Source organism: Panthera uncia, chromosome B4 (assembly GCF_023721935.1).
Source record: "Panthera uncia isolate 11264 chromosome B4, Puncia_PCG_1.0, whole genome shotgun sequence".
Lineage (NCBI taxonomy): Eukaryota > Metazoa > Chordata > Mammalia > Carnivora > Felidae > Panthera > Panthera uncia.
Genome location: NC_064809.1, coordinates 134,184,086 through 134,209,495, shown reverse-complemented (window position 1 = coordinate 134,209,495; position 25,410 = coordinate 134,184,086). Strand labels below are relative to the sequence as shown.

The 25,410-nt window shown below is 55.6% G+C and overlaps 1 protein-coding gene across 8 annotated transcripts in view; it reads right to left on the bottom strand.

Annotated features, from left to right (window-relative positions):
• Window positions 1-263: 263 nt before the first annotated feature.
• Window positions 264-25,410, bottom strand: part of FAM118A (family with sequence similarity 118 member A) — a 26,640-nt gene continuing 1,493 nt past the window's right edge. Inside the window, exons 1-9 of one of the 8 annotated variants that reach the window (XM_049626520.1) lie at window positions 25,279-25,388; window positions 14,768-14,823; window positions 13,750-14,005; window positions 10,588-10,776; window positions 8,827-8,955; window positions 7,260-7,545; window positions 5,555-5,587; window positions 4,676-4,759; window positions 264-1,492 (exon numbers count right to left, since the gene is read on the bottom strand). In XM_049626520.1, the coding sequence (XP_049482477.1) occupies window positions 1,473-1,492; window positions 4,676-4,759; window positions 5,555-5,587; window positions 7,260-7,545; window positions 8,827-8,955; window positions 10,588-10,776; window positions 13,750-14,005; window positions 14,768-14,814 (1,044 nt within the window). In that variant the 5' untranslated portion in view covers window positions 14,815-14,823; window positions 25,279-25,388 and the 3' untranslated portion in view covers window positions 264-1,472. Of the gene's footprint in view, window positions 1,493-4,675; window positions 4,760-5,554; window positions 5,588-7,259; window positions 7,546-8,826; window positions 8,956-10,587; window positions 10,810-13,749; window positions 14,006-14,767; window positions 14,824-24,688; window positions 25,255-25,278; window positions 25,389-25,410 lie in introns of those variants that run through there. The other 7 variants (XM_049626514.1, XM_049626517.1, XM_049626515.1 and 4 more) reach the window with 7 other exon arrangements.

Genomic DNA, 25,410 nt, shown 5'->3' with positions numbered 1-25,410 from the left:
ACAGCTGGCCCAACCTCTCCTCTTCCGCGTCCCTTTCCACGCTGGTCGTTCTGGCCTGCCCTGCGTCCGACCAACTTTCAGACGCAGACATTCGCCTCTGGTTGCACTTGGGAAACGTCTAAAAACCAACAAATTACAATCTCTGCTTTTTAGAAGATTTAAACACAAGCAGTCACTTCTCAGCTGAGTGATAAGTCAAGGCCAAAGTTCTCGTTAAATCCACTACCCCCAGCTTTGTCGTAACTAAAGCCAAGCACACGTAGTCGAGGTTAAAATTTTATTTATGACCAGAGTAACATAAAAGATTTTTCATGCTTCAAAAAGAGAAAAAAAGTGTCTCAAGCAGGTCTCTGGCTTATCTCTCACTCGCAACATGTTCCAACCTTATGTTTCTTGTTCTTAACTTTCTCTGTACCGGGGGGGGGGGGGGGGCAGCGCCATCAATGGGGAGCGTCATGGAATTTGGCAAGGACCGCACATCCGAAATAGGCAGCCTCTGGGAGGAAACCAAGCAGGGTCCCAGGGTCACCGCCATGGCCACCGTCAGGTGTGAGCCCTGCCCCCAGCGTGGCGCTCTCCCGCCTGCATGAACCCCAAGGCCCCTGACAAGGTCTGCCCGCCTCATTCCGGGCAAACCCCAAACGGGCCCTGGGGAGACACTTCTAAGAGATAAGAACAGAAAGGCTGGACCTTCCCCCATAGTATAAAGACTCTGAAAACGTGGGATTTCTATTCTAACTAAAAGCTGCAAACTTGGTCTCGCGCTCCACTGGTCATTTCTCAGGCGCCCGTCGCGACACCAACTTGTGCGGCGCCGGGCTGCGCTCGTGCAAAGGCCCTGGGGCTCCGGGGCTCCGCGGCCAGTTGGGCCCTGCCGCTCCTTGGAGCCGAAGTCACCAAAATTAGGGAATTCCAAAGCGACCCCACTCAGCTGGCCTTTCCTCTTCAACACCGACCACTCTCACAGCAGCAGGCTCGGTGCCTCAAACAAGCACCCACTCGTTCTTTCCTAGCGAACAACGCAACCACCGTACTTTGAATTTTTTTCTACAGTAACATGTTTCCACGTAAAAATCGTAAGTTTGAGTGTCTTTTTTTTTTTTTTTTCCCTCTTTGGCAACTACTGTTGCTTGGACAGTCCTCACCCTCCCCTTTTTACTAGAAAAACCACCTTGACGAAGGGGGCCCGTCGGGCAGAAGCCAGGAGTCCGGTCTCCCTCCCACCACGCCAGTCCCTGAGGTAGCCGTCCGTCGGGGCCCGTGTGAGGCTCTACCTCCCGAACGCGCGAACCACACGGTGGAACTTGCAGCCGGCCTCCGAGGCGCCCGCGCGGCTCTCTCGGGGCGTAGGACGGTTTTGAAGCGAGCGATGCCACGCGGAGTTCTCTGAACGTTCCTCGTTGCTTGGGTTACGGCACTGCGGTTACACAAGGCTGGTCTTCAAGTGGCAGGTTTTGGCGGTTTTAAAGATTTCAAGACCCTCCGGCATCGTCTGTTGCGACAAAACAAAGGAAGACCCAGACGTTAAGATTCAGCTCGGAGGAGCCTCCGCGACGGGACGTTGGCGTCCCACACCGTTCGGTTTTCCGCACGCGCCGAAGACTTTGACACAGTGGCTGCTGTCTAGAAACGGCATCGTGACCCGTACGCGCCATCGGGAACAAAGTAAAACCGCGCTAGGTTTGCAAAGACCGACGGGAATCTCCACCCATGGAAACGGGCGCCTTTCCCTTCCCGGAGGGCTTCCTCTGAGCACCACTCACGGCCGCCTGGGGAGCAGCGGGTGCCGGCACGCGGGGCCCGTCTGCTGATCCTGTGAAGTCCGCCGGGCGGTGAGCCCGGCCACCAGCCACACGGCCTGCCACCCAGGGGAGGCCCTGGACGGGAGAAGTGCACGCGCGCGGCAGTGGCAGCAGAAACACCACCGGCAGAGAATGACCAGAAGATCTGCCTTCTTAAGTATCACAGGCGACGGAGGAGCCCCAGACAGACAGGAGGAAAACGGAGGAGACAGACGAGCGGAAACCACCACCTGTCCTGGAGGAAACAGGTCAACGCTAATTTCGTCGTTTCCCTCGCTGTCTGGTTACAAATGTCCCCACTAGCGGAATTCACAACCCAAATATTTGCCAAAAGACTTCAGAGGAACTGCTCCTGGAATGGCATCCTCTCTCTACAGGGAAGTGTGCTGAAGCTATAGAAAATCGGCCGAAGGACCTGGACGCCCGCCCCTTCGGCGTCCATCCAACCGGTATGAACGAGACCACAGCCTCCCGTCTCCCCTTGTCACCAGCCCTGCTCCGGTGATGACACTCTGCACGGAGCCCCATTTTTAAAACTACTTCATTTTGGGGCGCCTGGGTGGCTCAGTCGGTTAAGCATCCAACTTCAGCTCAGGTCATGATCTCACAGCTTGTGAGTTCCAGCCCCGCGTCAGGCTCTGTGCTGACAGCTCAGAGCCTGGAGCCTGCTTGGGTTCTGTGTCCCTCTTTCTTTCCACCCCACCCCTGCTCATGCTCTGTCTCTGTCTCCAAAATAAATAAAAACATTAAATAAATAAATCAAATAAAACTGCTTCCTTTTACTAAGCGTTCTCCGCATTCACCGTGAATCTTTGCACCTGTGCCAGGCCGCTTCGACAGCACAAGCTCCCCACGATGTAGAAGAGGAAGATACTCTAACGGCAGCCCCACCGAGGGGTAACTTCTAGGTGCTGAGTAAATAGGTAAACTGACGAGTTACTTGCTTCATAGGCCTAGAAATTCTTAGTGGATTATTACATGTTTAGGAGCACTTTGCTTCGGTTTTCTTATGTAAAGCAAAAAAAATAAACTGTTATTTGAAAATCTTCAATCCCAATGTTGTCAGGAATGGAGTCAGACAACCAGGGAAGCCTCTGGTATCCCTCAAGATTTGTAAAGATCACGGTCTTGGGGGGAGAGGAGGAAAGATGCCACGAAAGAGAGTAAATCAGAACACAGAAGAGCTCCCAGAAATCAACAGTAGTACTCTCAAAATAAAAACGGAACCCAGAGACTAGGACACGATTTTGAGAATCTCCCAGAAAGTTTCTGAACAGCTGAACACAAAATGAACAGGAAGACATCGGAGAAAACGCAGGACCTCGGAACGCAATCCAGTAGGCCCGGCCAGCATGAATTTGAGGACAAGGGAACACAGCAGAAAGACATAATCAGGGAAACCAGAGATTATCCCTGGGCTGGAGACACAGGAAAAAAAACTGAGCAACATATATAAAAAAGAGCTCCACCTAAATTCGTGAAATTTCTGAACAGGAGGAAAAAGAAGATCCTGAAAGCTTCCAGAAAGGCAGGCAACAGATCACCTACAAACCACTGAGAACTGGGTTGGCAACAGATGGTCTCCAACAGGAAACATGGACCCTTGAGACGGTGGGTTTCCCAGCAGAATCCCACACCCCGGCCGTGAGTGGAGTGTGAGGACACCCGAGGGCCGGGGTGCCCCCCCCTACCCCACGGGGCTGTGAGCACCCCCTGAGGAGGTCTTGGCCAGACGGCCGGGGCAGGAATACAGGTCTTTGCAACAGTGGCCTAGGAAGCGAGAGAGCTCCCACACGGCAAGTGTGCACAGCCCAGAGCCGGGCAGAAGGCCGAATGTCACGGGAAGGGAGGGGCCCTATGACAGACGATGATCCATTGGAAAATAACGTGGACCGCCCGGGTGGCTCCGTCGCTTAAGCGTCTGACTCTCGATTTCAGCTCAGGTCATGATCTCACGGTTTGTGAGTTCGAGGCCCACGTCGGGTTCTGTGCTGACTGTGGACCCTGCTTGGGATTCTCTCTCTCCCCCTGTCTTTCTGTCCTTCCCCAGCTCTGGCTCTCTCTCTCTCTCAAAATAAATAAATAAACTTAAAAAAAAAAAATACTGCAAAACATTATTTTTTGGACAAGGGCAAAGAGAAATCTAAAAATTCCTCAAAACTAAAAAGCACCGACACGCAACAAGCAAAAAAGCACATTTGCCCTCGATACTGACAACATCCCGCCGCTGACACTGGTCCCGTTAACACAGCACCGGGGTTGGCTGCTCAGCCAGGAAAAAAAACATTTGCGTCGTTTTAATAAAGTAATCGCTTTTGTTTTCCACCTTTTAAACTCTACCGCCTATAGACAGACCGAAGGGCACAATTCGTGCTATGACCTTGGCAACCAGCAGGGGCCGGTTCGGGAGTCAGAGCCGGCACGTGGGCAACTAGAGGTGATGCGCCGACGCCTGGAGGCAGGCGTGAGGGCGCCACGTCTCCTCTCCCGGAGCCACGGACGTTGTCCGCTTAAATCAACAGTTTATGTAACTCCCTGTCGGTGACACGGGGAACAAAAGACAGATGACCTGAAGTGGTTTTCCCTGCGGACCGAGGGACAGAAGGCAGGACGGTGGTCAGCCGGGGTGTGGCGGGTGGGGGACAGGCTCCCAGCGATGCTGCTTCTCGAAGCGGGTGTGACGGCACAGAGCGCTCACTGCGAAAAGCCTGGGCTGACCTCCCGTGCGCTTCCTCGAGCACGTGCCGCTTTCAATGGACACACGTGTCCTCACCCCTCCCGCCCACGGCAAGGGGCCTCATGACCGGACAAAACACAGGGGCCGCCAACAGCTGTGTGTGGCCAAGCGACCGCTGCACGGAAAGCACACGTACCTGCATCGGACCGTCGGGGCCTCTTTGAATCTTCAATCCCGTTCTCTTCCAGCTTTCTCTTCGCGCAGTCCTGACACGCATTACCTACGAGGTGAAAGTTTTTAATCTGTTTTAGAATCCACCCTTCAAGGGCTAATAAATCGGATTTTACTGAAACAATAGCCAAATAACCCCTGCCATGCCCCACGGGTTGCGCTTTCTTCCAAAGAAAGGGACGGATCTGAAAGTCACGTTTAAGTGGGAAAGGGTCTAACGAAGGCGTCCTTTCACAGGGAAATGAGGCAGGAATGGAAAGCGGAGGGGCCGAGCCAGGCGGGCAGGGGCACCAGGGCCGCACAGACCGGCCCCTTCTCCCCCACCAGCCCACCTCTGTGCACAGCCCGGTGCCCAGTCCGCCCACAGGAGGACGCTGGCCGCCACCCGGCCCGGCTCTGTCTTGCGAATTCGTAACCGGCCACAGCGGGCCTGGCAGCGAGAAGCTGCACCTTTCCAACAAGCAGCAAGCAGAAAAACTGATCTGAAAGCTCAGAACCTTGGCGATGGACACTTCTGAGGGGGCCGGGCCAGACCTGCTACACCTTAGACGGAGTCTTGTCTGGTCGCCCTGCCACTCTCACTTGTAAGACGGGAAATTATTCTTGGGTGCCAGCACATGACCCGTGTTTGAGCTGCACCTCCCTGCTGGGGGGACGCGTTTTTATCCCCCGCGCTGTGGCAGAGACCCTCGTGAGGGCGGGGCTGGCCATCACCTCTGGGGGGGCCGTTTCAATACAGGCTAAGTATTTACTACGAGAAACACTTGGTGATTCTGCAACAGCGGCAGCGAGCTAGCAGCACATGTAGGCAAAGAATGGCTGGCAGAAATCAAGATCTGTTTACCCAACAGCGTGGTGCTGTCCACTCGGTCAGCATCTGGAGAAGAAAGAAAAGAGTCAGCAGAACTGAGACGTCACGTGCCCTTCGTCCTCATCCTCAGGGCAGCGGCAGGGACGGCGGCAAGGGCTGCTCGGAGAGGCAGCGCGACAAGGGGACCTGAACGCCAGCTCCAGTGTGCCGTGGGGGCCCGGGCCGGGAGCGCCCCTCCTTGCCTCCTCCCAGCCTCCTCCCAGGGTTACCGTGAGGACCGAGGGGCTCCACGTGTGGCATGTCTGGGCCAGCCTGGCACACGGGGAGGCAGGTACGGTACCCGCGGTCACCGTCACGACTGTCCTTGCCAGGACACCACCCTCTCCGGTCAAGAGAGATAATTCGCGAAGGTAAGCACAAACGTCCTGAAGGACACGGTCACAGATTCCGGGTCCAAAAGAGCTTTTGGCCCTGACAGCTCGTCGGATGCACCCGGGGTCATGGAAGGTGGTCTAGCGGGGACAGGCAGGCACGGGGGCTCGCCCCAGGAGCCCGAGCTCACTCGGGTTTCGTGAGCCCCGGTCCTCGGGGCAGCCGTGCGTGCGGAGGCGGGGGAGGCCGTGGGGAGGGGCAGGATGAGGCCACGCGGGCCTGCCTGGGACACACCGGATCCAGCTCCGGCTCCGAAATCTCTGGGCGTTCACCGGGCAAGTGATTCGCCTCTAAGCTGGCCTCGCCATCTATCAAATCATCTGTTTCGTGGCCCCGGGTCCTGTGACCGAACACGAAGGTGGAGAAGGTAAAACTGACCGCGGTGCGGGGCCCCGTGAGGGTCCGTCCCCGCTGCTCCTCGGGCTACGACACGGACCACTGCCCTCGACGTAAAGCCAACCGTCCGCTAGGACGAGCGGGGAAAGACTGAGCTGTCGGGACCGTGTACGCATCCGGTCGGCCGCAATCTTGGCCTTCCAGGTCACAGCGGCCACGTGCAGCCGTCCACGTGGTCGACCCAAGTCCCCTGCCTGGGGGGAGTGGGGGGAGTGGGGGGAGGTTCTGGCTGCAATTAAATGGCAGCCAGTAAAGACCGCTCCACGCCCACCATCATCCGTGTTTGAGGTCCCCGACCTCAAAGCCACCAACTGCCCTTCTGACAGGCTGACCCACTTAAAAGCTGCTCAGTTACCCTGGTCCTTCCTGGGCAGGTCAACAACTCCCCCCCCCAGCTGGGCCAGGAATCACCTACGAGGGTGTGCTGCACGCGGCAGAACGGGGAAAAGATGTTATTTGCGAAAAGAAAAGTCTTCGTGAAACCGTCTCGTGTCTCTGCGGTTCTAAGTCGTGAGCTGCAGCGACACGGTGAGAATGAATGAGGTCTCTGCACTTTTTGGGGTTTCAGCATCTCAACGGCTGCGGCCGGCTGGGCGGTTTGCTCTCCTGGTTAAGGGCCTCGGCGGGGACGTAGCCGGCCATCGGAAACAGGAGTACACGGGGGCTCCTGCCGCACAGCGCTAAACGCTAAGGCTCTGCTTGCAGACGTTACCATCAGACCACTCGCCCCAGCCTCCGATTTGTAACGGACACACGGACCCTTCTAAAACGTGGCTGGAGGGCCGGTCAACGTAAGGGTGTGTAAAACTACATCTCCACTTCGTCTCGCGGTACGTACGTTCTATCCCCAAGAAAGGAAAATCAGAAAGAACCCCATCGCTTTACGCCCGGAAGGGGGAACGGCCCGTACCTGGGCTGCGCTGCCTGCAGATCTGAGAGGCGAGGTCTTGCACGTATCCGGGAAAATAGTCAAAACAGTCCCCGTACGACACGACCTTGATCCCGTGCAGGAGCATGTCCGCTTGATGCTTGAAGAAGTGGTCCTCGTCCTCCTTGAGCACCAGCATGTAGTGCTCCAGCTCCACCTTGTTGGGCACCGAGTAGAGGAAGAGAGCCTGGAAGATCTGGTCCCGCAGGGTCTCTCCGCAGCCCACGAACAGGAAGGACTTGGTGCGGTACAGGTTCTGGAGCACCTCCTGCGGAGAAACCAGCCGAGAGACAGGGACGCTCGTCCAAAAGACGGCGAGGTCCCGGCCCGGCCGCGCGCCTGTGCCTTTAGAATGTCGCTCGGCAACAGGCCGTCCCCACCAGCCACACCGTCCCCAGTGTGAGAGGCGAGCCGTTCGCGTCAACGCGGCGTGACGCGTGAGCAAACTGAGGCCTGAGCCGCGCGCACACTCCCTGCTCGGCACCCGCGGGAGCCCCTTCCTCTCCAAGCCGGGGTCACGGATCCAGGTCCCAGTCGACGTCCAGCGTAGACGTGCCTTAGAGTAAGGAGAGTCTGACGCCCACCCACCACCCACCTTGTGGTGCAGTCCCTCCAGTCAAATCTCCTGGAATTAAGTACAATTTTAAATTCTCGAAACGGGAACTAAGGACGTTCCATTCGTTTCTGTCCAGAACTGTGTTATGTATGACGGTCTGGAATTAACGTGTCTCCGTGGCTCACAGACGGTAACGGGGGTGCCGCGGTCAGAACTGGGTTTCTGGGAGTGAGAGCAGAGAGCTGAGGAGGGGGGAGACCAAGGACAGGGACCCCAGGGAGCGGGCCAGAGGGGGCCGCCAGGGCTCTGCGCGGTCACTCGGGCGTGCGGCAGGAAGTTGCCCCTTCAGACGCCCGACACCCCAGGGGGGATCCGGTGTCCACCCAGGCGTCCTCACAGCATTACCGACGCAGCTGAGGGGCATCAGCCCGGCCACCCGTCTGGCCACACCTGGGCCGCGGGCCGGGATCGGCACGAGGACCACGGCGCCCGACCCCGAGCTTGCCGGTGACTCCGTGAGAATACTGTGGTTTGTAAGTGCTCTAATTAAAAGAGTTTATAGAAAGCTGAAAAGCAGCTTTTCCACACTTCGTTCTGTCCAGGATATCAAAAAAGCCTCACAGGGAAGGAATGAAGTGTAAAACAAGGTTTTGAAAGCTAGAGAGAATGCCAAGCAGAGAAAGGAGAGGGGAGGCCTGAAAGAATGCAAAAAAGCACCACGTGAGGTCGGGACGAGAGGCCGGAGACAACCGGCGCGGATCACGCCGAAGAGATTCACCTGCGTCCCCGAGCGGCCGGGCCGCACCGCACGAGGACCGGGCACCCGTTCAACGCGCCAGCCCCGGGAGACAGAGCCGAGAACAGCGCCAGCTGTGTGGACAGAGGGGCAGGAATATGCCTGGAGGCCAGGAACCCGCTCGGACTGCCAGCAAGCAGCCAGCGGCCACCAAGTCCCAAGGGGCGCAAGCAGTGCCTGAGGAAGGGGGGCCGTACCATGACTTCCGGGTCTTGAGTAACATCTTTGTACCCCGACGGATCCAGGACCATCCCGCAGGGATCGGTGTACAAGCCGTGAATGTGGAGAACTCCGTACTTGATGTGCCCTCTCGCCCACTGAAGGACCTGTGGGACAGCAAGCCAGGACACAGGGGAGAAAGCTATTATTTAAAGGAGGCAGAAGAGGAAGACATCTACGCCGGACTCGCGGGTTTTCAACCGTTCCTTGGAAAGAGCGAGAGAAATTCTTCACTTTATAATCGCACCTTTAAAGCCTAAGAGGAACCGGGCTATTGTGCCACTTGAGTCCTGTTGGACCAAGAACTGCTTTACAGCCGGCTTTCAGCACGTGAGATGCCAGCTACCTGCCGAGACCGGTTCCTTGAGGGGGATGAAGGGGACTTTCGCTTCTGAGTGACACGTTCTATTTTAGTCACTGCCGTGGACGTGTCGTCTGAACGCCCAGAAAAACACACGTGTGGACCCATAACTTATCAAACAGCCCTGGACTGACTTCACCTCAAGATCTAGAACAAGGCCCTTGAAAAGCTGCACATCACACACACTCCATTTTGTCTTCACGCCAGGGCCACCGTCACATCGGCGGGCAGGCCTGGCACCACCAGACACGCAGCAGGAGCCCAACTCTGTGGGCACCAGGCGGGAGGTGGGCCGGCCGGCACTTCTGCCACAGGCCCTTTGCACTTGATTTCCAGGGATGCGATTTACAACAGCAGCAGCCAGAGAGCCTCGCAGATGGGACCGCGTGGCTGGGGTGCGGCGAGCAGGCGCTCCGTCACGTGTCACAAAGAGCTCAGGGGAGGGCGTGGCCCCACCGTGCGGACCGTGCCGGCACACGCTTTCGCCACATTCCGCGGGGGAGGGCGCAAGGAGCAGCCCTCAACGTCAAGGCGCGATCTCTACGCGCTTCGGCTTCCTGGGCGGATGAGCTGGATAACCCAGCAGCAGCGTTAGTAATGACACAACATCTTTAAGCAAACACACAAAGACACAAACATTTCACAAAAGAAATACAGTCAACAAAATGAAACCAGGATCGACCTTAGCGACAAGAGAAACAGAAACGTACACTGTTCACCGATTTCCACCTCAACGGGAGAAATGTGTTTTGTTTTGTTTTCTGGTGATACGTGTTGACAAGATGTGGGACACGCGTGCTCTCTGACGCGGCTGGTGGGGGCAGGAACTGGCTATCTTCCGGGAAGCAACCTGGTGATTCACATCATCTGTCTAAAATACTCTGCCCTCTGACCCTGCCGCTCTTCTGAGATTTTACCCTAAAGAAGTCACCAGAAAGACACACAAGTGTAAACATCTTGACGGTAGTGTTATTTGTACTTGTGCAAAGACGCTAATAATAACAGAGAAAGGATGGCAATTCTCGTTCAGTTCTCCCATCGCCCTGCCGTTTGTAAGCTTTTAGAAACAGCTTCGTGATCAGGAAACATTCCAAGTACGGTATTAAGGGAAAAATATCAAGATGACAACGTCACGCACAGCATCACCCGATCCAGAACGAGGGGGAGGGGCTACCCAAACCACCGGCCCTCCTTCCCACAGGGCCTGCCACGCGCACACACACACGTGCGCGGGACAAAGGCACAGAGGAAACGAGCAGGTGAGACAAGTCGTCGCCCTCCCGGCGTCGCGATCGCTAATGTGCTGCCGTGAAAAGGAGGGCTCAGTCGGCCTGCGGAGGGGGGAAGACACCCCCGCCCCCCACCCTGCAGCCCGCACCTTAGTCTTGTCCTTCAAGTCCAGGGACTCCATGGGCTTGCTCTGCTGCTGCCCGAAAATCTCCAGCAGGTTGTCGTAGTTGGTGGTGAGAACCATCGTGCCCCTGTCCATCAGGCTGAGGACGGACTGCAACACCAGCGGGTTCTGGATGTGGTGCTCCAGGTTGTCGAAGACCTCCATCAGGCAGTCCTGGAAGAAGTTGGGCTTGGTGTCACCTGTACGCTACAGAAAGGTGGAACAGAGTTACCAAAACATCCTCTCTCAGCAACTACTGAGCAGCTATGCAGCAACATTCTTTCTGGCTGCTGCTTTCAGAAAGAAAGGAAACCCCGACCTGATAGAGTTTCCTAAAACCCTGGAGGAGGCAGACGACGTACAAAACCTAAGTGGTACGTCAGTGGCGGCCAACGTTACGGGAAAGTGAAGCAGAAAAGGGGGGACGGCGCTGCTGGGGGCAAAGGGCACCAGGAATGGGGACACTGGAGCACACACCCTCTGGGAGTGGCCCAAGCAGAGGGAAGAGCGGACGCAAAGGCACTGAGGCAGCAACGGCAAAGGTGGGTCCGAGGGTGATCCGGGGCCCTGGCGGGTAAGGGCGGGCAGGTGAGGTGACTGGGCACCAGATCACGTGGGGCTTTGCGGACTGCAGATTTCCCTGTGAGGAGCTGCAGAGGTGCTGGTTTTCTGTTTCTCGGTGCCACGGCATCTTCAAGTTAGGCGGAGGACAGTAAGGCACATGCTGCTGGGTGGTTCAATGGGACGGGAAGGAGATCCGGCCTGTGGATGGGGCACCAAAGGTCCCCTTCGGCCTTGACCGGAGCCACTTCCGTGTGCAGCGACGGGGGCAAAGCCCGGCTCAAGAGGAGGGCAGGGGAGCCGCAAACACACACAAGCTGAGAGGGGCCGCGGGGGAGGGGGGCTGGGGGGGCAGCCGGGGGGGCGCGGGGGTCAGGCGGCAGCGTGCACTCGGGAAGGCTGAGCCTCCCGGCCACCCCCACCGCACACGACACGACACGCACCGGCCCGCCCTCAGTTCTGTCCATCAGAAGCCACCTCTGTCCCGGTGCAGGTCCCAGGTCCCAAGACCCCAGGACGGCGCTCGACCCCCTTTTCTGACATTCTCGACTCCTTTCCCGACCCCAAAAACCCTTCCCCTGTTCCCGTCATCGGTAAATTCCCACACATTCACCTACTTCTGTGAGCGTCCACCTCCTGGTGCCACTGAAAACCGGCCCGGCCCTGGGGGCACAGGGGTGGACCCAGCTCCCCATCAAGTCTCTCTGGCTGTACTTCTGGGCCAGTTCCTGCCGGTTCCTTCAGCCACTCAGCTGACCCTCGAAGCACCTCCCTCCCTCCCCTCCACTGACCGTGTCCCATCTCCGCCACCGGCCTGCTTTCACATCCCGAGCCTCACCACCACCAAGAGCCCGGCCCTTTCAGAACCTCTGGCCGGGCCTCCCCTGGCGCCTGCTCACCCTACCAGCACCCCGGCGCCCAGGGCCACCCCGAAGCCAGCAGGACCCGCCCACCACCGAATCGGGTCCCGCGGACCCACCCCCCCACCTTCTCCCAGGAGGCAGCTTACATTCCGTGATCTATCACCGCAACTACTCCCCTGACCAAGCTTTCAACCTCACTGCCCCTCCCGTCCTTTGCCAGGATTTCCTGGCAATCTGGAAAAACTCGCCACTTACCCCATAGCTGTTCTCAACCTGCTGACCATGGCTGAGGAAACACAACCGTTCCGGCTGGCCTCACCTTAACTCCTGTCTTACGAAGTTTAAAAAAGCACAGAAGTAAAGAGAAGAGTAGATTAAGGCTCCATCTGTGCGGGAGCTCCAAGTGTCTGCCTCGTGGCCTCTCAACAAATGAACCACCTCTCACCGCACGCGGCCCCGCACCACCCGCCCCGCGACACTACTCTGTCCACTGACTCGTCCCCGTCCATCTCAGCAACCCGTCTGCAAAGGCCCAGACAGCAACTGCTTCAGGCTCTGTGGGCCTCAGTCTCTGTGACAACTACCCGACCCTGCGCCTGAGCGTGAGAGCAGCCGTGGACAATACGCAAACGATCGGCGTGGCTGGGCACCGGCAACTTCATTTACAAAACAGGCAGCGGGCCAGGCCTGGCCCCACGTCCCAGCTGCCCCGAGCCAACAGAACACGTCCCCCGGGACAGCTGCCCAGCCGAAACACGTCCCAGACGCTGGAGACCCAGGCCGGCGCGACGAGAACACAGGCGGTAGATGCGGCTCCCACGTCAGGCAGGGGTGAGGCGGGAGCCCTCCCCGCTCCCCTCCTGCCCTGCCGGACAGGCACATGTTGGCAGAGGAACAAAACAAGGCCCGGGGGCCCCGGCCCTGGCAAACCAGCATGCTGTCCCGGGGCTGCCTGCCCGGACTTCCACGTGAGGGGCACAAATGTGACCACATCAAGTCAGTAGTTGGGGGCACAGCGGCCTAAACTCTCCCGGTCTCCCCGATGACCCTGCAGACACCCTCTCATGCTTTCTGTGCAGCATCTCCAACACCCTCCCCCGCCAACGCTCAGATGACGGCTGTGCTTTAATAAACCCAGAAGTAACCAGAAGAAACCCGCCCCTGGCCCCTTCCACATCGTGTAGCTTCCCAGCGTCCCTGCCTGTCCACGGCAGCTGCCTCACGGCAGACCCCCACCCCCATGCCGGCACCCCCGACTCGAGGGGACCGCTCTTCCCCTCCCCCAGATCACGTCCCCCTGCAGACAAAGACGCTCTAGCTTCCCCCATCTGAAAATGTTTTCGGGAACCACCTGTCCTCCGAAGCTACGCGGCTGGCCTGCTTAAACCAAAACCACACCTCCAGGATACCCGTCTGCTAAATGGGCGTGAAACCAAGGTTCGTCCCCAGTGTGGCATGACACCCCAGTCACCACGTCTCGTATCCCGGCTCCACTCAGCACGGGCTCTTTCAGGAGCCCCACGGTGCGCCCGCATCACCGCTGTCGGAAGGGACGGTTCAGGTTCTAAAGGACACGAACACGGTGGCTCGTCAGCCCGGCCCGGCCGAGAACAGAACGCGACGCGGGCTCGTGCAAGCGTTCGCATCGGCTCCGCCCTCTGCAGCCCCGTCCGGAAGCAAGCGACCCAGGGAGACCCGAAGCGGCCCTCTGAAACAGACTTACAGGCGACATCTTCCGGATCAGGTCGTGGGCGACGACCAGCAGGTCCCGGTCCTTCATCACCTTCCTGCGGAACTCCGCGACGTCCCCGGGGTGAAGCACCTCGAGCTGCTCGGCGGCCTCGATGACGGCCTCGATGCAGCTCCGCCACGAGCAGAGGGCGCGGATTCCTGGGGCCACCGCGGCGCTGACGCCCGTCCCGATGACCAGGAGCAGCTCCTGGGGCTGCTTCCGGATGAGGCTTTTTAAAAACTTTCTGCTTAAAAACAAGGGAAAGAGAGCGCGAAAGTCACCCTGGAAGTACCACAGTCAGAGGGAACATGACATCCAGGAACACCTGCGGGGCTCAGGTCAAACACGGTCACCCCCCTACTTTCCACTGCCGGAAGAGAGGCCCTGCCCATCGTGCTGTGCTGTGGGTTTATCTCACGCGCTCTGCCCTCTGTCCACAAAGGAGCTGGGGCCGGCTGTGCCTTGGTCGTCACGAGTCCCCCTGGAGGGCAGCGCGTATTTAAGTCATCTACACACGGGAACAACACGCTGGCAATTTTAACTCTTGACGCTGCTGGGAGCTCGGAAAGACCAACCGCGATGACAGCATGATCCTGCTGGCGGCGACAGGTAAGAAAGTCCCCGGCCCAAACCGGGTTTCTGCCGCTTATCCATCGCGACCCACCCCAGGCCGACCCCTCCTTAACCCGACACCACTTAACGCCCGTAACCCGCGGTCCACTGAGCCAGAGAAGCATGGCACTCCCAGTCTCCTCCCAGTCTCCGACGTGGCCCCGGGTTCCCGTGTTGCTTGGTCTGGAGACCAGGTTACAGTCACTTGCTCGGGCAAAGAGAGAACTGCCTTCTGGAACAGTTCTTATGTTGAAGCAAAGGGCGGCTACACAGCCCGAGCATCCCTCCTGACACCACGTTCTCCTTGCACTTTCCCTGTGCGGGGGCTCAACACCAGCTCGGGAGACCCGCGACAGGTGCTCTACACCTGCATGAAGGTGTAGCTGACTTTATTCACCTGGATTTCTGTTCACTTCTGTTTGTGGTCTTTTCCACTGGATCCATCTGTAAATCCTAGAGAGAAAAATAAGTCAGCCGTGCCTTCTATTTCCCAGATCAAAGTTCTCTCATTAAGACTCTGGAAGAGTGAAAGCTAGAATTCAAATCAAAGGTCCTGGATCTTTGTTAAATCACAATACCTAAAAAATGCCATATACAAAAAACATACATCCAGAATGCTTCCCAAGCCACCGTTCCCACGTCTGTGTGACCAACCAGGCCAGGCGGAGGCTCAGATTCAGACTCTCCGAAGCTCTACTCTGGGCAGAAAGGGAAGGGAAAGTAACGTGTGCCCAGCGCAGACGGCACGGCGGGTCCGTGAGAGGACTCGACTCCAGAGGGCTTCCCGTGGGCACGCGCACAAACGACTGGTCACGGGAGGAAGGATGGCAAGTTGCCCACCAGAGCAAAGCCAGGGGGACGACATCTCCAGGGCGCGGAGCCCTCCTGCAGCCAGGCTGAAATCTAGTCCAAAGATACAAACTAAGTAAAAGGTCGATTCTTAGCTTCTGTAAAACAAGCATCTTAAGCCAGCTAGGTCTCTACAGCCAAACTATCTCCACAGTCTACGAATTTTACAGAATCACTTTCCCCCAATTCCAGAACTAATACTTCTGTAAATAAGGAAATATACAGAAAAATCAAGTTTATAAAGCCCATTACTCTGCTACCTATGGGCAAGAACTATTAGGAACATCTGTACATTTCCCTCAAGACGGTTTACATTTTTCCCATCACTTGAGTCCAAAGGTCATACCCTACTTTTTTTCCATGCGTTATAATAAAAGCATTTTCCTTTCCTTATTAAAAACATTCAGAACTAGGGGCGCCTGGGTGGCTCAGTCGGTTAAGCGTCTGACTTTGGCTCAGGTCACGATCTCACAGTTCGTGAGTTCGAGCCCCGCGTCGGGCTCTGTGCTGATGGCTCGGAGCCTGAAGCCTGCTTCGATTCTGTGTCTCCCTCTCCCTCTGCCTCTCCCCTGCTCACACTCTGTCTCTATCTCTCAAAAATAAATGTTAAAAAAATTTTTTTTTAAAATTCAGAACTAGAAGTGTAATAGCTACATACACAAAATTCTACCTTATTAATATGCCATCATTTATTTTATCTAAAATCCCAAGGCAGGACATTACTACAGCACTTGGACAACCATCTTTGTGCACAAAGATTTTTATCTATTTTGGAATTATTTATTTAGGAGAGATTCCTGAGAAGTACAATTGCTGAGTTAAAGTATAAACACCGTAAAACATCTCAGCATGCACTGACAAACAACTTTTCAGAAAAGTGGTCAGCAAATATGGAAAAGCCTGGTTTCTCATATCCTAACCTGCACTGACTGGAAACCACCTTTTTACATGTGTAGTCTTTTTTTCTTTTAATCTCAATTAGAATCAGGTCACCAAAAATAATTTCCCAGGGTAAGTAAACAAGGCTTAATAGGTCTATAAGCATTAGATTGTAGAGCTAAATGGCATCCTCAGAATATGCCCTGACAACGCAGATACACCCGTGTGCAGGCGTGGATGCGTCTCTCAGCCCCGCCCCACCCCAGGGAAGGGGTTCAATGCTTCGATCAACCTCCGGATGGTGTCTGTGACCTTCGCTCGAATGTTAAGAAAGCACAGCCCGCAGGCAAGAGGAATCCTGCACAGAGGCCTGAGATCTACCCAAAGGGGAAGGCTGGCAAAGTTCGGGCTGGCTCTCGTCCCCTCCCTCCATCCTCCCCACTAGAAAGTTCCGATCAAAGCCATCAAGTCCAATCTTTTTTTTTTTTTTTAACCTACTAGATATTTTCTATGGAAGGTAACAAATGTTGGGGCTTTCCACCATATTAAGTAACCCTGGACCCCAGCCCTGAGATATCAATAACTATTCACCAATCGTCAGTTTTAACAACTATAAAACGTGAATTCTTGCCGACCAAGTTTTGAAAGTTCGAGGCTGTCTCCCGTGAAACGTGCTTGGATGTTCAAACTGTGGAGTCAAACAGCACGGGCTCCGACCTGCCAGTGAGGTAGCTCTTTAACCTCCTGCTTCAGGAAGGAACTTGAGGCTTGGTCCTACTCAATCATATTTGAAAAGTTAACGTGAGGGGCGCCTAGGTGGCTCAGTCAGTTAGGGTCCGACTTCGGCTCAGGTCATGATCTCACAGTCGGTGAGTTCGAGCCCCACATCGGGCTCTGTGCTGACAGCATAAACCCTGGAGCCTGCTTCAGATTCTGTGTCTCCCTCTCTCTCTGCCCCTCCCCCATTCATGCTCTGCTTCTCTCCGTCTCAAATAAACATTAAAAAAAACTAAAAAAAAGAAAAGAAAAGAAAAGTTAACGTGAGATGCTTATCGGTTGACCAATCCAGCTGCCTCCCACCCTCCCCCCCAAAATAACACACATAGCTTTGAAATAGTTACTCCTGGGGAGGAGCCTTTCACCTCGTCCTTCTCTACGCAACATTTTAGAATATTTCTTAAACAGTCACTGGTCAACCAAAGACTTCAGAAATGCCTCAAACTGTTTCCATGGTAAAAACCTTCCTTCCACCTGTCTGCCGTTCTCCCAACTTCTGTTCAACTGCTTGTGATTCGCCACACAGGCAGGACCTTAGTTACAAACTGGAAATCTAAAAATTGCATTGACGCACCTGTCAAAAAGTATGAACGATTTAAACTTTGGCAGGCTCGACGGAACTCCGAAATTATGTGATTTCAAAGTTTGCCAAAGGAACTCATCCGGCAAGTACTGAACGCTTACATAACAGATGAGAGCCTGCCCTGCCGTGCGGTTTGTTGCTGGATTAAGCGCTCAAACCTCTCTCTGCCTGAGCTCGATGAAGGTCAGAAGCCAGCTCCTTAGACAGCACTTCAGACCGAGTCACGGGCTCCAACTGCAATGGCCAGATGTGCCTCGAGACAGAGACACTGCTGTGCACCTTTAAGAATCCAAGGAGCCAGCAGGGGAAGCACTCAATTATATTAAAACTCAACCCAAGAACCGTGAAGATGAACCGCACAGCTGCCCATATTTAGACCTCTACGGTTCGTTCGAACACTGCACGCTACAGACACTACCTCATTTCCTGTCCTCTCAGCAGAATCATCAGCAGAGCCAAATCTCACCATAACCCAGAAAGTACCCCCAAAGCGCTCCTTCTTAAACCAAGGGCCGAGTAGGAGATTTCCAAGGCAATTAGCGCCAGATCCTAGAAGTTTCAGCAGGACGCAGGGCAGGCCGCTGGCAGTCTGTTCCCATCCCCGACACCATTCTGCTAAGCCAATCAGATTCTAGACAACAGTAACAAAAGCCTTCAGAGACCTTTTAGAAGCTGCATCTTTTGGTTTCCTTGGTGACCATGTCGTCACCAGTGTGCAGGCCCAGAGCAACCCGGTTTTTTTTTTTTCTTCAAGGACCTATCAGCATTTTCTGAAAGTGGAATCAGGCCCCAACACACATCTGTATAAGCAGTTCTCGTCCTTTTCCTCTAAAACCATGAATAAAAGTCTTAACAGGATGTTTTCTGCTTAAAATTTGAGATGATGAGGGGCGCCTGGGTGGCTCAGTCAGTTGAGTGTCCGACTTCGGCTCAGGTCATGATCTCACGGTCCGTGGGTTCGAGCCCCGCGTCAGGCTCTGTGCTGACAGCTCGGAGCCTGGAGCCTGCTTCGGGTTCTGTGTCTCCCTCTCTCTCTGCCCCTCCCCTGCTCATGGCTCTGTCTCTCTCTGTCTCAAAAATGAATAAAAACGTTAAAAAAAAATTTTTTTTTTTAATTTGAGATCATGCATAGTTTATGAACTGGCTTTAGAGTAACCAGAGACTGTCCTACTCTTTGAACCCCCAGCATCCAGCACGAAATAAATGCTCATCAAACGGAGTCCAACGCAAAAAAGAATAAACTACGACCACGGTCTTGGTGATCACGGCTAGCGAAACAAGGCCCCCTCCCAGCTCCCTAACCCCACGGTGCCAGACTGTGAAGGCCCTTCCCCTACCATCCTGCTTCCTGATAACCACGCCCGTGGACGGTCCCCTCACTAACTCTGGACCTCATCATCATGTGACTTCTTTGACCAATGGGATATGGGCAGCGAGCAAAAGTTTGAGGGGCACTTTGACACTGGAACCAGCCCCCTTGGAACTTGGAACTCGGGCCTTGTCAAGTGCAGTCCAGCCTTCTGGGAGGGTGAACAGCCACCAGGGGAGAGCTGAGGTACACCATGTGACAACCCAGCACCACCCCCGACCCAACACAGAAGAGGCTACCCGGGGCCACTCAGTGCCAGTCAAGCAGCCAGATCAGCACAAGGGCAGGGGTGACGCCCGGGAGGCCAGCCAACGACCTGCCGGAGCAGGCCCAGACGCCGAGCTGCAGAACCGACCCTAGTTTGGAGCGCCCATCACCACCACTGTTTTCCACCGCCACGAAGAGCACAGAGACGGGAAAGGAAGGAGACCAAAGCGTCAAGAGAACGGATCAACGAGTGCTTGGATGTGGAGTACTGAGGCGGAGGGAGAAAACGTTGGTCAGGAATGGTCTTTATTGCGTTAGCACAACAAAAACCTTAAACTGAAACTAATTACTTTCTATTACAAATTACAGCACGAACCACGAATTAGTCTGTGGGATCAACAAACGTCCTTAGACAAACCCCTTCGTTTCTTTCTGTAAGTGAATTATATGGGTTTTGAGCGACCCAGGGGAGTGGGGAGAGCTCTCAAGTCGTACAGCCCTTGATCACAGGCAAGAGACGTGTACTCAACACATATTCCCTTCACACAGCAGGGGAGGAGGTACTGCAAACATCCGCCAGAGTTTGCACGTGCTGGCTTTCACCTCACCTCTAGTCCATCCGGAGGGCGACGGAATGAGATGCTCCCAGAAGGTGTGCCCAAGTGTTGACACCGGCCATCGTGACTACAGATGACTGGATTCCCACAAAGGCCCGGCCACAGGGCGGCCCTCCGTACAACATCCTATCAACGGTACAGCCACCACTGTTACAGAAGTAACCCACACGGAGAGATGTGTAAATGTGCTGCTCACAGGAGACAGACTCGGACGGAGCTCACCCTTGAACAGGTGGGGCACCAGCACCCCACGTGGTTGAAAATCCGCGTAGAACTTTTGAGTCCCCCAAAACTTAACTACCAACAGCAAGCACCACAAGAGAGCACTTTTTACCGAGACACAAAATGTACAGAGAGATGGAATGCTCACGGGGAGATCGGTGCCCGTGGCATTTTAAGCAGATGCTGGCAGGACTTGAACTCACCACAACAGCGACCAGAGGTGGCTACAAAATAATGACAGTACAGGGGGCGCCTGGGTGGCTCAGTCGGTTGAGCGGCCGACTTCGGCTCAGGTCATGATCTCACGGTCCGTGAGTTCGAGCCCCGCGTCGGGCTCTGTGCTGACAGCTCAGAGTCTGGAGCCTGTTTCAGATTCTGTGTCTCCCTCTCTCTGCCCCTCCCCCGTTCATGCTCTGTCTCTCTCTGTCTCAAAAATAAACGTTAAAAAAAAAATTAAAAAAAAAAAAAAGAAAAAAAGAAAAAAAACAATAATGACAGTACAGTAGGACTACAGGTAATTTTATGCAGTTTTAATAGCGCATTTCTACGTCTGTCGACATTTCTCTCCACGGAGAATGAAGTCACACACAGTCTGCCATTTTTGATGAATTTTAACTCTTTAATGGACCTGTGTGTGCTTTATGGTAGTTAACTGATCAGATAAACTGGCATCTACAAATATTTTATGCATTCAGACATACCGAACTTGTTCTGAGTTCTTGTGACAGTTCTAGGCTATGTGGCTTGTCTGTGTTCTTTCAATTCACAGACTCACAACTCTAAAAAAAAATGTTCCAATATATTGACTGCAAACAAGCTGCAGGTAAATGGACTCAGAGTTCAAATGCGTGTGGTTCAAGGGTCAACTGTACAAGGATAAGTGCAATCCGTGGAACCAGCGTGGGTTCCTAAAGACTGGGATGTCCCACAAGGAGGCCAAAACCCACCTGTTGTACTCTGGCTGCACCAAGGCGTGTCTGAAAGCCCGGGAGCCCCGAAGCAAGCACTTCCCACTTAGCAGCGTCCCACGGCAGTTCCCATAGCTCCCGGCACAGACACCCGTGGTTACCGCTGTCTTCTCCTACTCCGATGTGACTCCCACAGACCGCCTTCTTCAGGGCAGCCTGGCTTCCCATGCAGACTTGGGGGCGGGGGGCACAGAAGCAGAAATCACCGGGTTAAGAAGAGCCCAAGCTTTCAAGTACTGCGGACAGCCATGCTTCTAACCACAAATGAGTCACCTGGGGGTGAGAAATAAGCTGCCAGAGAGTCGGATGAGCCGACGAGGTCACCTGATCCGGAAACAAGGTGCAAACGGGTAACAACCGAGCTTCCGGAACCGCAAAGAGAGGCCCGGACCCGAAACTACAACTCCCAACAGAAGGCAGCGCTGGAGGCACCACGGAGAAAACACCAGACCTGGAGTCGGGAAAACACCACCGCGTCCCAGCCGGGAGAGCTCTCTGCACCTCGGTTTCCAAATCTGTCACCTGGGAATCCACGACCCACACCAGCGGTTGGATTGTTGTGAAAACTCCAGGTGAGTCAAACATCCGAAAAGGTTCTCACTCAACCGGAAAGGGGGCGCCGCTATCGGCCGGCTCACCTCCCCCAGCCTCGGGCAGCTTATTTCCGAGACACCACTGTGCCAGGGCGGGAGCACAACCACGCCCTAATTTGCCCACAGTGCAGCTTAAACTTCGTCCCAGCCATCCCTAATAGGGGATCTCCAGGACGAACTGTTTTTCTTCAATTTACAGAATACATGACACTTAATTTGAACCTCAATTTGAACACATGACACTTAACCCATCACTTTCTAAAGTTCAGTCAAAATGGGGCGCCTGGGGGGCTCAGTCGGTTAAGCGTCCGACTTCGGCTCAGGTCACGATCTCGCGGTCCGTGAGTTTGAGCCCCGTGTCGGGCTCTGGGCTGATGGCTCAGAGCCTGGAGCCTGCTTCCGATTCTGTGTCTCCCTCTCTCTCTGCCCCTCCCCCGTTCATGCTCTGTCTCTGTCTCAAAAATAATAAAATAAACATTAAAAAAAAAATTTTAAGTTCAGTCAAAATCAATTACGACAGGGAAAAAAAAAATGCTTATTTTTACCAGTTATAAATGAACCACGCCTCCGGAGTTGCTTGGGCATAAACTGGGCAAAAATTCCCAAACCAAGAAAACAACAAAACCCCCCACCAATAAAAAACATAAAAGTCACAGTTTAGTCCAAAAACCACATTTGTTACTGACATTTTTTGTTCCCGTATGAGATTCAGGGGAAAGTACCAAGCACTTTGCATGCATTTTCTCACTTAATCCTCCCAATAACCCCTCGAAGTAGCTATTTTTCTTACATCTCATCCGGCCAAGGCTGACATTAAACCCTTCTAAGAGGCCAGTCACCATGATGTTTTCTCCTAACACGAGTGTGGTCCAGAACAGCAAATATACGTGACATTTTGCCAGGCACCCTGCCAACTAATCACGTGTTGGCTGTTTGAGTTTGTCCATCATCAGATGAGACACGTCCAATTAACTCAAACAGATGTGCCACTTCATGATAAGCCAATAATGGTGAAGACACACCAGTACCAAGGCCAAGGGCAGGCCGAACCCCCAGCATGTCTCCAACCCAACAAAAAGAAGAGATGTTCTAGAAAGTCCACCTCTAATGAAATGCAACATTACGGAGGGATCCGAAAGGGACGGGATGCCAGATGCCCTCGTCTTAGAGAAGCGGAAATGGAGACTCAGAGGGAGTGACCTGGTGAAGGCCCCCCAAGGAGTCAGGGGCCCGCTCTGCACTCACCGCTGGCTCATGGCCCATGACTCTGCACTACCCTGGGCACCGCCTGCTCCACCGTGACCCCAAACCCCCATCTAAGGCACTCACTGCATCCGACGTACCTCTTCTTACCGCCAAATCTCCACAAATAACAAGCCACGGTGTTTCACTGACCGCCAGTTTCACCTGCTTACGTGACTCATTTTCCAGAAATGCTAAGAGAAGAGGCCACTATGAGGAAGCTCGAAGAGGCAGCAGAGGCAGCGGCAGGCAAAACGAGCAGTTCACAACAGTTTGGTTTGGTCTACGCCGCCGACCTCCGCAGGGACGGGCAAGGAGGGCGGACTGGGGATCCAACACCGCCTCCCAGGACTTCCCTCTCCGGGCCAGGGAGGAAGCAGGGTGTAGCAGGGAGAGCCCAGCCTTCCAAGTGAAGCAACCAGGTGCTGGTGGTCCTTCTTAACGCTAAGTTACTCGCTCTGAGTCTCTATCTCCGCCATCTGTAAGAAGAGGAATAATATCTCCCGTCTGCTAGCGTTGCTGGAAACATTAAAAGCGGTAACACTTAAAAGAACACAGCCGAGGGCCGCCTGGGTGGCTCAGCCGGTTAAGCGGCTGACCACGGCTCAGGTCCTGATCTCACAGTTTTGTGGGATGGAGCCCCTCTCGGGCTCTGTGCTGACAGCACGGGGCCTGCTCGGGACTCTCTCTCTCTCCGTCCGCCCCTCCTCCACTCACACGCTGTCTCTTTCAAAATAAATAAATAAAGTTAAAGTTAAAAAAGGACAAAACCTCTCCTCCAGGAACTAGTAAGTTCCAAAGTCAGTTCCCGGGCAGAAAACTGTAGGCTCGGACAGGAAAGAGCTGAACGGCAGTCCCAGGGCTCTGGACTTGAGGAAGCAAGCCACGGTCCCCATTGTCACCACCCCGGCCCAGGACCCCTCTCTCACGTGCTCCCATGACCCGGCTTCCTCCAGACAACACCCACTCCCCCCCCCCCCCCCCCCGCAGCCAGTGGCTGTTCATAAACACAGAAACCATCTCACTTCCCCCCTTAAACCCGTCAGCGGGCCTCGACTCCGACTCCGAACTTTCACCCTGACCCCCCCTGGCCCGCCCCTTTCTTTGCCTCAAACCCCGCCCTCGGCCAAACTTGCCGGGTTCCCCCCTTCTGGTCTCCCCAGAATTCCCCTCCCTCCTCTCCACCCACCAAGTAAGTCCTCCCTTCCTTCAGCCCTGCGCTGCATCGCCACTTGCTTGGGGTGACGGCAGAGGCAGTCAATCAGCAAAGGGCCAAGGGCGTGAGCCTCAGGGCACGAAGCTGCATTCTCCCCACGTCAGAGTCCCACAGCACCCCGAGAACATCTTCATTACGGGAGGCAGCACGTCTCCAGCCACCCCAGGATGGATCTCGGCTCCAGCCACACTTCTCATTTCCAAGATCGGCTGTGCCCCGTGGCAACACCCCTGTGCCTTTTCACACGCTGTCCCCTTCCCCGGAACTGCTCTGGCAAGCTGCTCCGCAACCCCAACCTTCAAGAATCCGCTCACCTGTTACCCATCAGCCTTCCTCCCCTTCAACAAGCCCCCCAGAACGCCACTTCCGGAGAATCCGGCTCCCACCCCAGCTGGGCTCAATGCCACTGCGCTGGAAAAACTACCCACTTGCTCAGCCTCCCAACCCCCACCCCCACCCCTCCAGCGTGGGGCCCCGAGAGCAAGGACTCTGTCCTCTCCAGCTCCAGTGTCAATTCCTCCTAAAGATCAGGCCTTCAAGAGAAAAGACTCGTGTTCCACCAGTGAAAAGATTAAGCCAAGGAGACAACCTCAAAGGCTGACTTGTCAGCTCTACCTCCTTCCACCACATCAGCGCTGTTCTCTAGGCTCTTCTGTGAGGCCATATGAGTCTCATCAAAGAGCATTAAAAGTTAAACACCGTCCCTGCCCTGGCCTCAATGCAACGGCAAACACAAATGATCCCGCGGGGGCTGAGCTCGCACCCCCTGCTCTGTTACAGAGGCTCATCGGCTGACCTGTTACAGGCCCCCACTTCTTGGGTACTCGTGAATTCACAAACCCCAGCGAAGACTCACGGGTGCCCCTCGGGGTCCACGGACCTCAGGTTTGAGAAACCCAGCCTGGAGACCAGCCCAAGGGGGAGTGGACTCTCGGGGCAGGTGGTAAGAGAGAAGGGCAGGGGAGCAGCCCCGGGGTGGGGAGAGAGGGCACCGAGGGCCTGCGCGGCCCAGGGGGCTTCTCAGGAGCCCCGCGCACCGGGACGGTAACCTGGGGCGGGCTCAGGGGGTCCTCAGGCGATGTGGGGGGCGGTTTCCGGAACCGAGAGTCCTCGGGGTGTCTGGAAGTCCAGGGGAAACCCTGAAGGGTCTCGGGTTGCGGGGTCCTCCAAGTGGCGGGGGCCAGAAGTGGCCCAGGGACTGCGACAGGGTCTCGGGGACCAGGGGTCCGGAGGGGCGCGGGCTGGCCCCCAGGGTGTCTCGGGAGGCTGGGGTCCCCAGGGGAAGGCTGGGAGGGGTCTCGGGGACCGAGGTGGGTCGGAGTTCCCGAAGGGGTTCTCGGCCCGGACCCCCCGGGGCCCGCCCGCCCGCCCGCCCGGTCCCCTCACCTGCCGGGCCGCCGCGCCGCTGGCCGGAGCTCGCGCTCCCGCCGCCGCCTCCCGCTCAGCGGTCGCCCTCGTCTCCGGCTCTCGCGGCGGCCGCGCGCTCCCCGCGCTGGGCGGGGCCGGAGGAGGGCGGCC